The sequence below is a fragment of the Panthera onca genome, chromosome E1 (genome assembly GCF_046562875.1).
Source record: "Panthera onca isolate mPanOnc1 chromosome E1, mPanOnc1 haplotype 2, whole genome shotgun sequence".
Taxonomy (NCBI): Eukaryota; Metazoa; Chordata; class Mammalia; order Carnivora; family Felidae; genus Panthera; species Panthera onca.
The window spans coordinates 4,028,539-4,042,808 of record NC_138352.1 but is presented as its reverse complement, the minus strand read 5'-3'; the positions used below and the strand labels follow the sequence as shown (position 1 = coordinate 4,042,808).

At 55.8% G+C, this 14,270-nt stretch overlaps 1 protein-coding gene across 5 annotated transcripts in view; it reads right to left on the bottom strand.

The window, feature by feature from the left end:
- Positions 1–3,353: 3,353 nt before the first annotated feature.
- Positions 3,354–14,270, bottom strand: part of AXIN2 (axin 2) — a 32,291-nt gene continuing 21,374 nt past the window's right edge. For all 5 annotated transcript variants that reach the window (XM_060645619.3, XM_060645616.3, XM_060645621.3 and 2 more), the window contains exons 5-11: positions 12,133–12,273; positions 11,396–11,904; positions 10,995–11,186; positions 10,454–10,687; positions 9,812–9,907; positions 8,435–8,602; positions 3,354–4,914 (exon numbers count right to left, since the gene is read on the bottom strand). In XM_060645619.3, the coding sequence (XP_060501602.1) occupies positions 4,788–4,914; positions 8,435–8,602; positions 9,812–9,907; positions 10,454–10,687; positions 10,995–11,186; positions 11,396–11,904; positions 12,133–12,273 (1,467 nt within the window). In that variant the 3' untranslated portion in view covers positions 3,354–4,787. The remainder of the gene's footprint in view (positions 4,915–8,434; positions 8,603–9,811; positions 9,908–10,453; positions 10,688–10,994; positions 11,187–11,395; positions 11,905–12,132; positions 12,274–14,270) is intronic.

The window sequence follows — 14,270 nt, the reverse complement described above, 5'->3', positions numbered from 1 at the left end:
CACAGAGCCTGCTTTGGCTCTTCTGTCCTCTCTCTGCCCTTCCCCCGCTTACACACACACACACACTCTCTCTCTCTCAAGCAAAACAAAACAAAAACAAAAACAACCAAAAAACAACACTAGATGGATGGCATAAACGTGGCTTGAAGGCCAACTGTGGGCAAGTCACTGGAGAGTCAAACACAAGCCACTCTCTCAGACGGTCTGGCAGGATGTGGCCAAAGCCCTAAAAAGGAACTTTGATCTAGAGATTCTACATGAAAAACCTACATCCTAATAATTAAAGACTATTTAGTGATGAATACCGAGGGAGGGTTTAGGTGGAAAGTGTTCACTACAATGGGACTTTTAATTGCAGAATTTGTAAACTATATAAATGTCCAACCATGGTGATGAGTTAAATAAATGCAGCCATACATTCAGCTCGTGTTGTAGAACAATACAGAAAAGTATTTATTGATATGGAAGTATGCCAATGACATATTACTGAATGAGAAATACAGATTACAAAATAGTGTATTCCATACGGGTGCCTGTGTGCATGTCTGTGTGTTTTTTTTTTTAATTTTTTTTTTAACGTTTATTTATTTTTGAAACAGAGAGAGACAGAGCATGAACGGGGGAGGGGCAGAGAGAGAGGGAGACACAGAATCTGAAACAAGCTCCAGGCTCTGAGCTGCCAGCACAGAGCCCGATGCGGGGCTCGAACTCACAGACCGCGAGATCATGACCTGAGTCAAAGTCGGACACTTAACCGACTGAGCCACCCAGGCGCCCCCATGTCTGTGTGTTTTAACCAGAGACAGATACTGTAAAGTGTTAATAGTGATTATTTTCATTATAGGTTATACTCTAGTTACCAGAGGCAATTTCTGTTTTCTTTTTTCCTTCCATTCTATAATGCCTACTAAGTGCCAAGCACCATGCCGGCCATTACATACATAATGGTGAATAAAAGGATATTTACCCCCCGCCTCATGAACGAGTAAGTGGGCAATGAAATCATTATTGTATAGGTACAAATGAGAATGTGCAGTGAAAGGGTGAAGGAAGTTCTGTGGCGGAGAGGGCCAGGTGAGGACATACAGGGGCCCCCGATGGTCAGGGAAGATCTCTTGACATTTAAGTCAACACCCAGAGGCTGAAAAGCAGACAACCTCAGGAAGGGCTGAGGGAGGGGGCAAGCCCGGCACAGGGAACAGCATATGCAAAGACGCTGAGCAGCAGAGCACGTTAGGGACACTAAAAGGTCGGTGTGGATGACGCACAGGAATTTACGTTTTCAGAATTAGGCATTATCCGTATGGAGGACCCCCTTCCTGGGACACAGAATACAGCATAGGTTCACTCTCATATCAGAATTTGAGGAACTCTGGTTGATAAAGTAGAATAATGATGCAAAGGAAGGTGTGGATCACTCTTTTGAATCATCTACGCAATTTGGGGAGTTCCTGTACAACCAAATTAAGTTCCTGTACAACCAAATTCTTTCTTAAAGGTTAAAAAAAAAAAAAAAAAGGAACATTTCTCTTTTTAAAAAAAAACATTTTTTTAAGGCTTATTTATTTTTGAGAGACAGAGAGAGAGGGTGTGAGCAGGGGAGGAGCAGAGAGACAGAGGGACACACAGAATCCAAAGCAGGCTCCAGGCTCCGAGCCGTCAGCACGGAGCCCGACGCGGGGCTTGAACTCATGAGCCGTGAGATCATGACCTGAGCCGAAGTCGGGACTTTTAACCAACCGAGCCGCCCAGGCGCCCCAATAAAAGAAAACTTAAAGATGCTCTGGGGCCAAAGCTCTGCTCTAAGCTGAAAGCCCTCCATCAAGCAGCCTAACAGCCCATTTGTCCGCCGCCCTCTTGGTTTTGCACCCGGGGCAAGGGAAGGGGGACGTGGGAGCCCAGATGTTGCAGCGTTAGGAATGGGGCGGGGTGGGATTTCCAAACGAGGAGCTGATAATAATACAGGACGTCAGAAGGGAGCTGAGGTTTCCCTGGGACCCTGAGCCTGACTCCACTGGCACAGCAACCCCGGAAGGCCACCCAGGCCAGGTAAAGAGCAGCTGGCAGCTAACACACAAAAGGCAGAGAAAGAGGACCTCCGAGGGGAGCCGCACATGTGAGTGATCGCCTGGCCTGCTTGCCTCCTCACAGGTGCGACGGACCCCCAGACAGGGTTGGCACAGGGACTGGGGCCCGGGTCCGTCTGAGCCCCAGGCCTGTGTTGTAGCACGTTATGCTTGTGGGATGAATCAAAAGGCCTGAAGATTAAAAGCCAGAAGCTCCTACCCGCACCACACACAGCAGGTTATGTCTCGTCGTCTTTTTGGATTGCAAAGAACCTCACAATTTGGCAGTGGGTTTGGGACACCGTCCGCTGTGAGCCCCCATTCCAGCCGGGAGGGGAGGGTGCGTCAGGCCGCATCACGAGGACCGAGATCGAGGACTCCTGCGGCCCGGCGTCCCGATTCCCCGGCACCCTGGCCTGGCCCCGCCAGCGGCCGCCCCCGATGCCTCCTCACGCTGCCACGCTGAGGCTGGCCGGTTCAAGACGGCCGCTAACCCCACGCGGCCAGGACGCCGGCCCTCCCTCCCCTGTCACATGTTGCAGCAGGGACGGAAAGCCACCCGGATCTGCTGCAGACCCCATCTCAGGAAAGCTCCGTAGAAGAGAAGTCAAGTCCAGCAGATCCTCTTTTCCTAAAATGGGTCCATTATAGGACTCTTCGAAAGTAGACACGCTCTCCCAGATCGGAATTACAGCCCGGCCTCCGAATGCCCGACACACCGGGAGGTAACCTGAAGTTTGTGGAGTGAACCACCACCGACGGCCAGCTTCCACGGCTGCACGAAGCACACTATCCAGGGAACCGTGCAGTTTTCCTGCTGAACCACCTTCTTCCCACCACCTTTGCAGCCCCGACGCCTGCTGAAGGTATCGTTCGAGTTGGCACAGCCACGGAGCGGGTGCCTGGTTAGCCCCGAGCTCGAGGGTCATTCGTCCCGCTAGACATTCCAGATCCACACACCATTTCCTGGAAACGCAAGGGTTCCTGGGAGAAGGCCATCTCAGCTCCGTATCTCCGGTCCCCGCCTGGCCGGATCAGAGGAAGAGGCAGCACTGGAAATGGAGGAGCTGTCTACGGCCTGCTCCGGGACAAGAAAATCCTCAGCCAGTAACCAGGTGATTTTTTTGAAGCACTGGTTTCTCAAAACCCCCCAGGTGGGGTGAGAAGACGTGGGGGACAGTCAGAGCTGGGCTCAAGCAAGACGGGACATCAAGGGCAGCTGCTCACACTCGGAAGGGTGCCTCTGCCCTGCTCCCACCCCCGCGGATGCAAAGACGAGGCCCACGTTTTGAAAAATATAAAATTTTAATAAAGGCTACATCTCTTAATTGCAATAATTATTGTACCAAGTAGATTTCCTTAAATGAACTCTTTATAGTGCATAATTTACAGTATAAGTAGAACAAAATGCCATGGCGAAAGTCGTTGAGTACAAGACTTGTAATAAAAAGGCGTAAAATATATTTATACATAAACCCCTTTCAAAAAACAAGGGAAAGCTTGAGCCCTCAATATAGGGCGACGCACGGAGCAGGACCCCGTGCAGGTACAGGTACTGTACTGATTTAAAGTCAAGCACTAGAGATAGTGGATTAATACTCTCTTGTCATACAATATATACAGACATATAGTACAAGGAACAATGGCAAACAGAATGTACAGATGAACTTCACACAAAAACCCGAACGTCAAAATGAAGGTGTCTGCAGGAAAGGGTGCTGCTAGGTCTTGCCACAACTGTCCGCTTCTTTGCAGGGCAAGGGGGGGGGGGGGGCGGGGTGGTTTCCAGGACGGCGGTGGTCCAAAGACTAATTAAAACAAACAAAAACCCCCACAAAACCCAAAAAACCTCCCCCTCCCCCAAACTCCAAGGAGTCGTTATCTCAATAAAAGCACAAGTTGAACTCCAAGGTTCTAGCAAGCCTCCGCCACGGGGCACCGGACCTTGGTGGGGTTAGAAAAGTTACTGAGTAAATCTGGGGTCCCAAAAGGGAGGCTTCCCACCCTGCACCCCACAATGGATCCCCATCCAATGTGATGACACTACATGGCGGTGACGTTGCCACATAAATCAGGGCCTTCACGACAAAATAGAGCAGCACAGAAAGAAAAAAATGCACCAATTTCTGCGTGTGTCAATGGTAGGGCACCATTTGTAAAAGTCTATCTTCGCTTGGAGAAGGGCAGGGCAAAGCATAAGAAATCCTCTTTTAATGAAGAAATCATTCATGCAGTCCTAGCTCAACCCCTAAGTTTGGATAGGGCAATTAAAACCTCTCTCCCCCTTCTGTGTTTAAAGCAGCATATCCATAAACTGGGGACAGGGGGAATCAATTGTTCAATAAATAGCAGTAAGGGTTCCTGTTCAGGTAAGCTATACACAGTTTCTCTTAGTTTATGGATTTCAGATCCCTAGGCAGTCATATATTATGTATGGCAGTCTCTCAAATACAGTCAGTATCTTCAATAGCCAAGAGTGGTCATGTTTTTAATAAATAGTTCAGGCTTTTCTTATCTCAGTACCCAGCTCGTGAATAATGAAAACCAACCTCCCCCTCCCCCCACCCTCCTCCCCAAGTGGCCAGTGGCCAATTCTCCCCTAGACTTCGTCTTCTTCATTGGTTTAGTTTTCCTTCAAAAGGTCTTGTCGCGGTCCGTCACGGCCAAGGCCGGGGCGTGGGTGTCGGCCCCCACAGTCCGCCAGAGCCCGACCCCGAGGGCTCAATCGATCCTCTCCACCTTCCCCAGAATCCTGCCTTCGTACATGGGGAGCACGGCCTCATCGTCCCAGATCTCCTCAAACACGGCTCCGCAGGCAAACTCGTCGCTTGCTTTTTTGAAGTAATACCTTAAAAGGAAAACCCAAAACGCGTCTTGGTAAGACTGCATTTTCTGCTTTGTTTAAAAGAGAGGTTATGTCAACACCGAGACGACAAAGGGGTCCTGAGGGTTCTGCTGCAGCTGGCGTGCATGTAAACCTCGGCCCGCATCCGACTGACGACGGCCACCGGGGCGTCACGGGAGGCCACCCCGGGAGCAGCGGGCCGGGCGGCCAACCGCCTGCGGACAGCTCCGAGGCTGCGGTCTTCGGCCCGGCACGCACACCAGGGCAAGCGCACGTTGCGGGCAGAGCTGTCTGCTTTCTCCCTTTTTACCAAGGGGGGCATGGGGAGGGCAAAACTTGCCTGGTGCATCTGAAGTAGCAGCTGAGACGGGCCCCTCAGAGAGGCCCCAGCCCCAGCCCCCCCGAAACTGCAGAAGTCCGGAGAAGGCAGAGACCCCAGCTTCCGCTGCCCACAGGCCCCGCTCTCCTGGCCCGACCCTGGCTCAGCCATGGGACAGGCTGCTCTCCTCAGTGGCCCCTGCGGGAGGCTGGCCAGCCCCACCTTGCTTCCCAGGGCTGCAGACTGGCCCCGGCCCCGCTGCTCTCCCCTCTTCGCCCCGTTTCCCTCCCACCCCTCCGGGGTCAAACACTAAAGACCCTTCTATTATGCCCGTTGATTAAAGGTTCCTTTTATCCCACCCCAGACTCCTTTCTTCTAAGGCTGTTTAATTGTGTGGACGCAAATGACCGGCCTCTCTCAGGAGAGCCACATTCAGAAACGACGGCTTGTCCTCCAGGCGGGCTCACCCCCAAGCCCCTTCCTTCCCCGGTCCCCTTCCAGGGAGACCCCCTCAGGCGGATTAAACTCGCCCCTGCAAGCCGGCACCTCCAGCCAATAAAGGCCACTCACGGAGGGAGGGTCACGATCCTCTGGGGGTTGGGCGGGGGGTGGCCGGCTCTCTAAAAAATGCAATTGTGTCTCAGGGTTACAGTTGGTTTTTGTTTCTGTCTTTTCATTAAAAAAAAAAAAAAAAAAAAAAAAAAAAAAGAATTCCCCTTGGTTAGAGCTAAACTTCTTTCCTCTTTAATGAAGGCAAGCCAAATACTTTCATAGGAGATAAGGCTGAATAAAGTGAACCAGCTGGGTTTAGTCAAGGTTCCTGGTTTTTAGCCCTCGCAGCTGGGCCACAGCACCGGGGTGAACGGCACGGCCCGGACGGGTCAGTGGGGAGAGCGCTTCCTATCGAGGGGATCGGAACACTCGGGGGGCTGGAGAGGAGATGGGGGGGGAGGGGCACTGTGCACAGGAGATGCCAGACAGGGGTGGGGGGGGGAGGCCACCTTTCCCACAAGGGTCTCCCGTTCTGACGTCCCCCTCCATTGGGCCCCACGGCCCCCCAGCTCTGACCCCCCGGGTCTACCGAGTTGGGCCCTCTCTGAGCACCTCTGAGCAAACACACAGTGACCTTTCACAGAAATACAACCTCTTCCAGAGAGGAGAGAGGCCGAGTTCCCTCGGCCCCAGCCCCAAGACTTCAAACACACTGCGCTGCCCTCATTTTCTCCAAGAAACGGGCTTTTCCACTGCAACATGCTTTCTGTGGCAAACTTTGCTTTCTTCTGACATCTGGCACCGATAGCGTCTGGCACGTCTGGAGAGACTGTTCTCCTTTTGAACCCCTGCCATGTTGAGATGACTCAATGCGGCCCAGGTCCCCCACTCCCGTGGCCCCATCCCCGCTGGGCTTTTTTATTGGGGGGGGGGTGTTGCTGAGGGGGAGCCCCACCCCTGCCGGGCGGGCCAGGCACGACACCCTGTGCCCCCACGAGCCAGGAGAGCAAGTACAGAGAGATAAGGCGGCTGGGAAGGGCCTGGCCACAGCCTGATCCAATCAGTAAAGAATTCAAGAGTCAACCATTTGTGCAAGTCTTTGTGCATTAAAGGGGAGGCCGAGGCTTCAAAGCCAGGCTTATTAAGTGTGCCTTAGGAAAAAAAAAAAAAAAAAAAAAATCAGAGCCAGATGTGGCCGGAGTGGCTGAGCGCGGACCCTCCCCTGCAGCCTCAGCTCGGCGCTCCGTGGCCCTTTCTCCCCTGAAGGTCACCTGCAGCTCCACTCAAAGTCCAGCCGAGTCAAAGCTGAGATCAAAATGAATCCCTGGAGGGGCACACTTGTGTAATTAGTTTCACCTTGTGTCTGTTCAAGATAAAAAAGAAAGAAGACGACGACGAAGGAGCGGAAGCAGCCAGGCCCGTGCCCCAATCCCTCTGCAACATTTGCAGCATTGTCTCTGCCCCGCCGTAAAATGGAAAGATCTAAGCCCAGCTCCACACCCTGCTTCTCGGTCACTTACAGGGTCCTGGCCTCAGAGCCCTATCCTTTCCCTGCAAAAGGAAAGCACGGTGGGCCCCTGCCCCAGTCAGCTGCTAGGCAGAGTGCCTGGGAGAGATACGCAAGGCCCGCTCTGGCAGGGACAAGGTCTCGGGGTCCTGGAGGTGGACTCCGGGAGCCAGCGCCCACCCGGCAGGTTGCTAAGTGCTATTCGGGTTCTCCGTTCCCATCCTGGGCTGGCGGCGGGAATGGGCGGGCACCTTCCGAGCACGAATTGTGCTCCTCCTGAAGCTGTGTGCGCCCGGGCACCTCACCTGCCTCCCCCTTGCCCTGGTCCTGCACATGGCACCCCAGACACAGCTGTAGCAGAACCCACACGTTCCCTTGGGATGAAGGCCATGTGAGGAGGGGCGGCTAGGCCTCCGGGCAAACGGGGGTGGAGTCATCACCCACCCCAAGTTAAGGGGAAAGTCACCAAGAAAATGGTCCCTGCTCTTGGATCCTCTCGGGGGCCGTAGGAGGCCAGAGGAGCATCTCCGCTGAGCAGGCAGGGAAAGGAAGCCTGGGTTGGGGGCGGGGGGGGGGGGGGGGGGGGCAGGTTCCCTTGCCAAGGCCCCAGCAGAAAGAGTAGCCAGCCCTGTCCGCCTGGTGCCCACCCATGGGTCCTGCCCCTTCTCTGATGAGCATTCCTGCTTCACATGGCCCGTTCACCACAGGAGCTAGTTCTTCAGGCAGAAAGGCTGAGTAAGGAGAATGCTGTCTAGATTCCTAGGCGATGGTCCCTGCCCTTCCCCAAGCCTTCAGCGTGAACAGTCTCTCCTAGACCCAAGCCTCCCTCACTGGTCGGTCCGTCTGTCTCTCCCCGACACACACACACCCCTCCTCTCCCTTGCAGGTAGGGCGTCCACAAGGTGGCTCAGGCCCAGCTCTCCTGGCAAAGCCCCTTTTCTCCTCAGAGTCTCATTCACCTGGTAGAAAAAGCCCGTCCCGGTCCCCACAGAGCCCTCCCAGAGGCCTCCCTGCTGCTGTGTTATTTCTGTCAGTGGTGAGGGGAGAGAGGAAATGAGAAGGAACCAAGCACCAGGCAGCCCAATGGCCTCCCGAAGCGCCTGCCTCCCGGCCCCTCCCGGGTCCGGCCGGGCCAGGGAAGCGACTCTGGCTCTCGGTTCTGAGCAAACAAACTCTGGAGCGGCAAGAAGCCGCAAGGCCCTTACCTATAATTTCCCTTTTTGCTGAGCTGCTCTTTAAAGTGGCCCAGGGTCAAGCTCTGAGCCTTCAGCATCCTCCTGTATGGAATTTCTTCTCCACAGAAAAAGTATGTGACGACCAGCTCGCTGGCCTGGAGCGCGTGCACCGCCGCCAGCTTCTTTGGCTCTTTGTGACTGAAAAATAGGATGGAACGCAACGAGTTCAGCATCCGAAGGCAGCAAGTGCTCCCAGCACACACACAGGCTCTCAAACAGTCTCCAGAGATGAAGTGGGGCTGTAGCTAGAAGCTCAAAGGGGCCTTGGGTGTGGGGGGCCCCTGGATCACAGAGGCAGCCACCTCTGGGAGCACACAGCCCACCTCCGGGTCACCTGCATGGCGCACACAGGAAGGGACAGTTTCCTTTTGGTTGTAGACACTGCTGTTGTTTCCCTCGCTAGCTCCAAAAGGGAGGGGGGTGGGGACAGAACAGTCTCCTTCAGGATGGCACACACGGGGTGCCAGCCAATGAAGACGGGAGGGCAAGCGACCACAGAGCCATGGGAATGCTGTGGAGACAAACCAGAGCATCTCCTGGGATGGCATGGACGCCAGAGCCCCCTGGGAAGGTGAGCCCAGGCACTGTGACCTCCCTCGTTTATTCGGAGTTTGTAGAGTGGCATTAAGAAGGAAAAAGACAGCTGGTACCCTTAAGGTCGACCAATGAAAACAAAAGGGTCCAGGGCGGTGGCTTATTCAGGACCTCAAACGTTGCTCATCGCTCAAGAGGAACAAGTTAAGCCAAGAAACCTTGAATCACTGGGCCCATCTCACACCCCTGCAGATTTCTTTCTAACTGCACCAGCGTGTAAACGAACCAAGCTTCTCGGTCCACTTTGCAACAGTGTAAATTGACGACAAGGATCGTGGCCCGACTGGGGAAGGCAACCAACAGAGCAAACAAAGCAAAACAACAAAGACTGTCCTCTCTCCATCTCTGCAATGGCGGAGACTCCTCTTCCTGCTCAAAGTTTCCAACTTGCTAACTTCAAGCTGAACGAAGGCAACTTTTCCATCCAGGTCTGGGGACCCCTTTTATCCACCTGCTAACGGCGTCACATCTCAGCTCTTTGATGGCGGCGTGCCCAGGAGCCCTGAGCCACCCACCTCTTCGGGAAACAACACCTGTGTACGAGCCACGGTGCGTTTCCCGGTAAAGGCCGAGTTTCCGAGATCCTGGTTTACGGCCACCTCTGCATCTGCTGGTCCTCGTTGCTAATGTTAAAATCGAGGTGATTTTAACCTACTAGAAAAAATTTCCAAAAAATCCCAACGCCAGAGAGTTGATGCCCTGAAACATAAACCACGAGGCGGATCCCAGGAAGGTCGGGGTAAAGACACTCACTCTTCTGAAGCCAGGCTTGGGTTAGAGGAGGGCGTGGCTCCCGCCTGACCAACGGCCGAGTGGTTCCTGTCCCTCTGCTGACTGGCCACACAGCACCTGAGGGCACACAGCCAGAGCGGAGGATTGAGAGAGAAGCCTGCTGTCCCCTGGCAAAGGGGGAGCAGACAGAAAAGGAGTGCCCTGTAGGCCCTAAAGAGACACAGAGCCAACTTCCATCCCAATGGGGCACAGCCATCCTATCCTAGGTTCCCTGGGAGCCTGGGACTGGACACTGCCGGCCCAGGCAAAGGGCTGAGCTCTAAGTTCGCCACCAGTCACGGCTTCTTACGTGTTCATCTAACCGGCTTCACGTGATCAGGGCGGCTGTAGGGAACGGGATTTGTAAGGAATTACTGAAATTCATTCTCCTGCAAGGCCTGACTTGCCTAACAAACAGATCCTTTACCGGCTGGCTCTTCGGAACAAACAGAACTAAGAGGAACAATTTCTAGCAGGTGGGAAGGGGACTCGTTATATGGCCAGAAGCCTCCCCTCCTCCCTGAGGAGCGACGGAGACCCAGGTAGAGAGGGCAAGAGGCCCTTTTGTGAGAGGCCAGGTCCCAGCCTCTGCCCTCACTTCACCTCTGTGCTGCTTGCACTCACCGCTGCTTGGGGGGCTTGGACACCTCGGCCAGCCTGCGGCAGGCTTCCTCTAGCTGCGCCAGCGTGTTGGGTGGGGTCAGGGGAGGCATCGCGGGGTCCTGGGTGAACGGGTGGGCTCGGGGGGCAGCGCGGGGGTGCCCGTTACTGCCCCCCAGCAGGTGGTGCCGGCCGGCTCGCTCGGCGGGGGACGCGCGGGCGCACTCTAAGGGGTAGGCCCTTTTTGTGCTCTGGGCACTGAACAAGGAAGGAGAGAGAAAGCAGAAGGAAAGAAACTGGGTTAGAGAAACTGGAAAATATGACTTCAATAGAAACTTCTCTATTCTGCCTTCAAAGAGAGGAGAGAAAAAAAAACCCCTACCATAACACGCACAGAGGGTGTTGCCAAAACATGGCATTTTTGTGGTCTGCTCAGTCCAACGTTTAATATTAAGGCGGCAGGAGCAAACAGTCATATTTGTTTTTGGCCCACTGCAAAATTAGCCATCCCCACGATACCTCTGTGGTGACTGCCCGTGACCCCCGCCTCCGCCGCGGTGTTTACCTATGGGGCTTGGGCTTGCTCTGCCGCTCACTCTCCAGCATCCACTGCCAGACATCCTGCGACCTGTCTCCTTCCTCCCCGGGCAGCTGCAGGGCCCCGGGTCCGCCCGGGGCGCCTCCTTCCCTGGCTGGCAGGGCCGGGCCCGGCTCCACGCTTTTCCCGGTCCGTCTGGGCGGGGTACCACCTCTGCTGCTGCGGGGAACCAAGAACCACACCCATCCCAGGGGCCCCGTTACACCTCTGGGACCCCTCGAACCGGTGGGTTCAGCGGGTTGGGGGGGGAGGGGGCAGGGGGACACCAAAGACCCCGCCCCCCGCGCCTCCCTCCCGGAAGCCAAGTGCCCGTGACCTCCGACCCCCACCGGGAAGCTCCAGAATCGCCAGTCTGCGCTCACACTTACCCGAACTGCTCCGCCGGCACGGGCTCCAGAGCCCTGGGGTGGCTCTTGCATTTCGAGTAGCAGTAATACTCGGAGCCCCCCGGGCAGAAGCAGCGCACCCTCTGTGCGGCCTCCGCCTCGATCTCCTCCTTGGTCTTGGGGAGGGCGTGGTGGTGGATGTAGTGGTGGTGGACGTGCTTCGTCGTCTGCTTGGTCACGAAGCCCTTGGCTCCCAGGAGGGGGCAACCGGCCTGCGAGGCGGCCACGGGGGGCAACTTGCCCCCGGGCGGGAGGAGGGGGTGGTGCTGCTGGTGGTGGTGGTGGTGGTCGGGGGAACGGGAGCGGGGGCTGTAGCGGCCCACGCCCGGCGACTGGCAGCCGGGGGTCTTGAGGACCCTGGACAGGTGGTCGTCCAGAATGGTCTGCGGGTCCTCCTCGTAGCTGCCGGAGGGCAGGAGGGAGAGGGGGTGCGGGGTGGGGCCCCCCTCCCTGGAGCTCAGCGCTAGCTCAGAGGCCTCCTTCTCTTCATCCTGGAGGGAAAGGCAGCACAGGGGTGGGGCGGGGGGGTAAGCGGACAAGCAAGCAGCAGGGAACGGCCAAGTCTCCAGTGGGCCGGGGGGAGGGGCGGGGCCACGGCTGCGCAAGGTCAGGGGGAGGGGCGGGGCCACGGCACAGAGGTGGGGCCGCAGCAAAGGCACCTGCCAGCCAGCCCCAGGGTGGGGGGCGGGGGCGGGGAGAGGGACAGGGCCCAGCGCTACCTCTCGGATCTGCTGCAGGCGCTCCTCCAGGCTGTGCCGGCTCTCCAGCTCCAGTTTCAGCTTCTCCAGCCTGGAGATGAGCTCGGCCGCAAAGGTGGCAGGCTCCACGGGGGTCATCTCCTTGGGCAGGCGGTGGGTTCTCTACGGGGCGCGGGGAGGGGAGACACGATGCACGTTCAGGAGGGCCGGCACGCGGCGCCCGCCGGAGCTTCCCGGGCGCGGTGGCCACGGCCACGGCCACGGCCGCACGGGCGGGCGGAGAGCGGCAGGCGCGGCGCCCCGGCTGCTCCGGAGCTTTATGCGCCGGCGCCGCGACCTCATGGAGAGCCATGGTCCCCACCAGCGTTTGCCTTGGGCAGGAGCAGTTGGTCGCACTCCGAGAGGCCCCGCTTGTTCTCTCTGTAGTACAACCAGCCCATCAGTAGCTACTCTGAAGTAGAAAATCTTCAAAGACTGTTGTCAAACATCAAAAAAAAAAAGGCAGCCCTCTGAGGTGGGGAGGGGAGAGGGACAACTCAAGGAATAAAAAGTAGAGTCTAAACAGAAAGGGAGCTGGAAATTAAAAAAAATAATAATAATAAGATTGGAAGGGAGGTGGGGGTGGGGGAGGGAGAAAAGGGGGAAAAAAGGGAGTCACACGGCCGGATCAGAAGAAGTGGTAATTTATTTCCTGGCCGCACACTGCGCACCTTTGAGGTGGTGTTGTCTCAACACTGTCCTAGATCTCCCTGGTTCTCTCCACCCCTCCTCCCCGTCTCTTTGTACAGAAAATGAAGAAAGATGCTGCGGGCTAGTAGCAGAACACTGCTGAGCTTGGCTGCCTGAAGCTGATCTATCAAGGGAAAAGGGAACATCTCCAAATCAAGTACAGAATATAAAAAGGCATCGAGAATGCCTGCCAAGAGCAGCAAACAGAGAACTCCCACCGCCCGGCTCTCTGTCCTCCTGTCCTCCCGCCACCCCCTCCCCTGGCTTGTCTGCCTCCCTCTTCCTCACTCCCCTCTTGCTCTGCCCTTTGCTTTAGGGTAGGCGGGGGCATCGGAGAGCCAACCTGCGAAAGCCGGCTTTTCCCTGCAGAGAGCAGGCCTCATCACCGTGACCGGCAACCACTTAGCCACAGAACGGAGTGGGGGAAAGAGAAGGCCCCCCGACCCCAACCCCCACCCCCACCCCCTGTAGGAGCCGGCCCTTCTCATGCAGGCTGGCTCCGCGCAGCCCCGATCAAAGCGCTGCCTTGTGGAGAAAGTCGATTTGCACACCCCAGGACCAAATCATCTAATTTACAAGCTTGGGCCACAGAACTTTTCTTTATTAACACACGTTCGCCCCCTGCATCCCCCAACGCCCAGCCAAAAAAATCTGTATCATCAATACTGTTGTGTTTGGGGGGTAATATTACTGAGGAGGGGAGGGGGATGCTGAAGGTCCCCAGAAAAGCATCCTAACAGGCCAATTTTAGGACAAAGTCTGCCCCGTGGGAGGGGCTTTTGGAGAGGAGTTGCTCTAGCAACCAACACCCCGTGCACTAATGCAATGTGGGATTAGCAATGCGACGTGTTAATTTTCTGAATGCAACCTAACTGATGAACCAACTGAATTCTTGGAAGCCGGCAGAAAGGATTCACAGAGATGCCGCTCAAAGGCGGGCACTCTCTTCCCCTGCCCAGGGAGCAGTTTTCTTGCAGGCTGGGTCTCAGCGGATTGCATGAGGCTTCTGAGGCTTTGCGGAGTATAGGGGGCCACATGCTGGCTGCCCTCCGCGACGTGGAAACAGATGGGGGAGAGGCCAGGAAAGCATCTTCACGCTTTGGTGGCCTCTCACATCAGTCGCAGGGAGAAACTGTTTATGAGATCCTTGCTTCCAAACACTTCACTCGTTCTGCATTCATTAGGTGCAGATCCAACTGTAGGTACTAAACCAAGTTCTGGGGTTGGGAACAGACAGGACAGAACAGCTGCCCTCCAGGGCCTGGGAAGTCAACAGGAGAAATGGCCAAGTACATAGACGAATGGAGGACCGAAACGATCGCGCTGTACCGTCAACACGAGGAGAATGTCTCAGGGACAGGATTTTCCTTCTGCAGGAGGCAGAGATTTCTCTAGTCTCCTCATTCACGGATTCAGTCAATACATCTCAG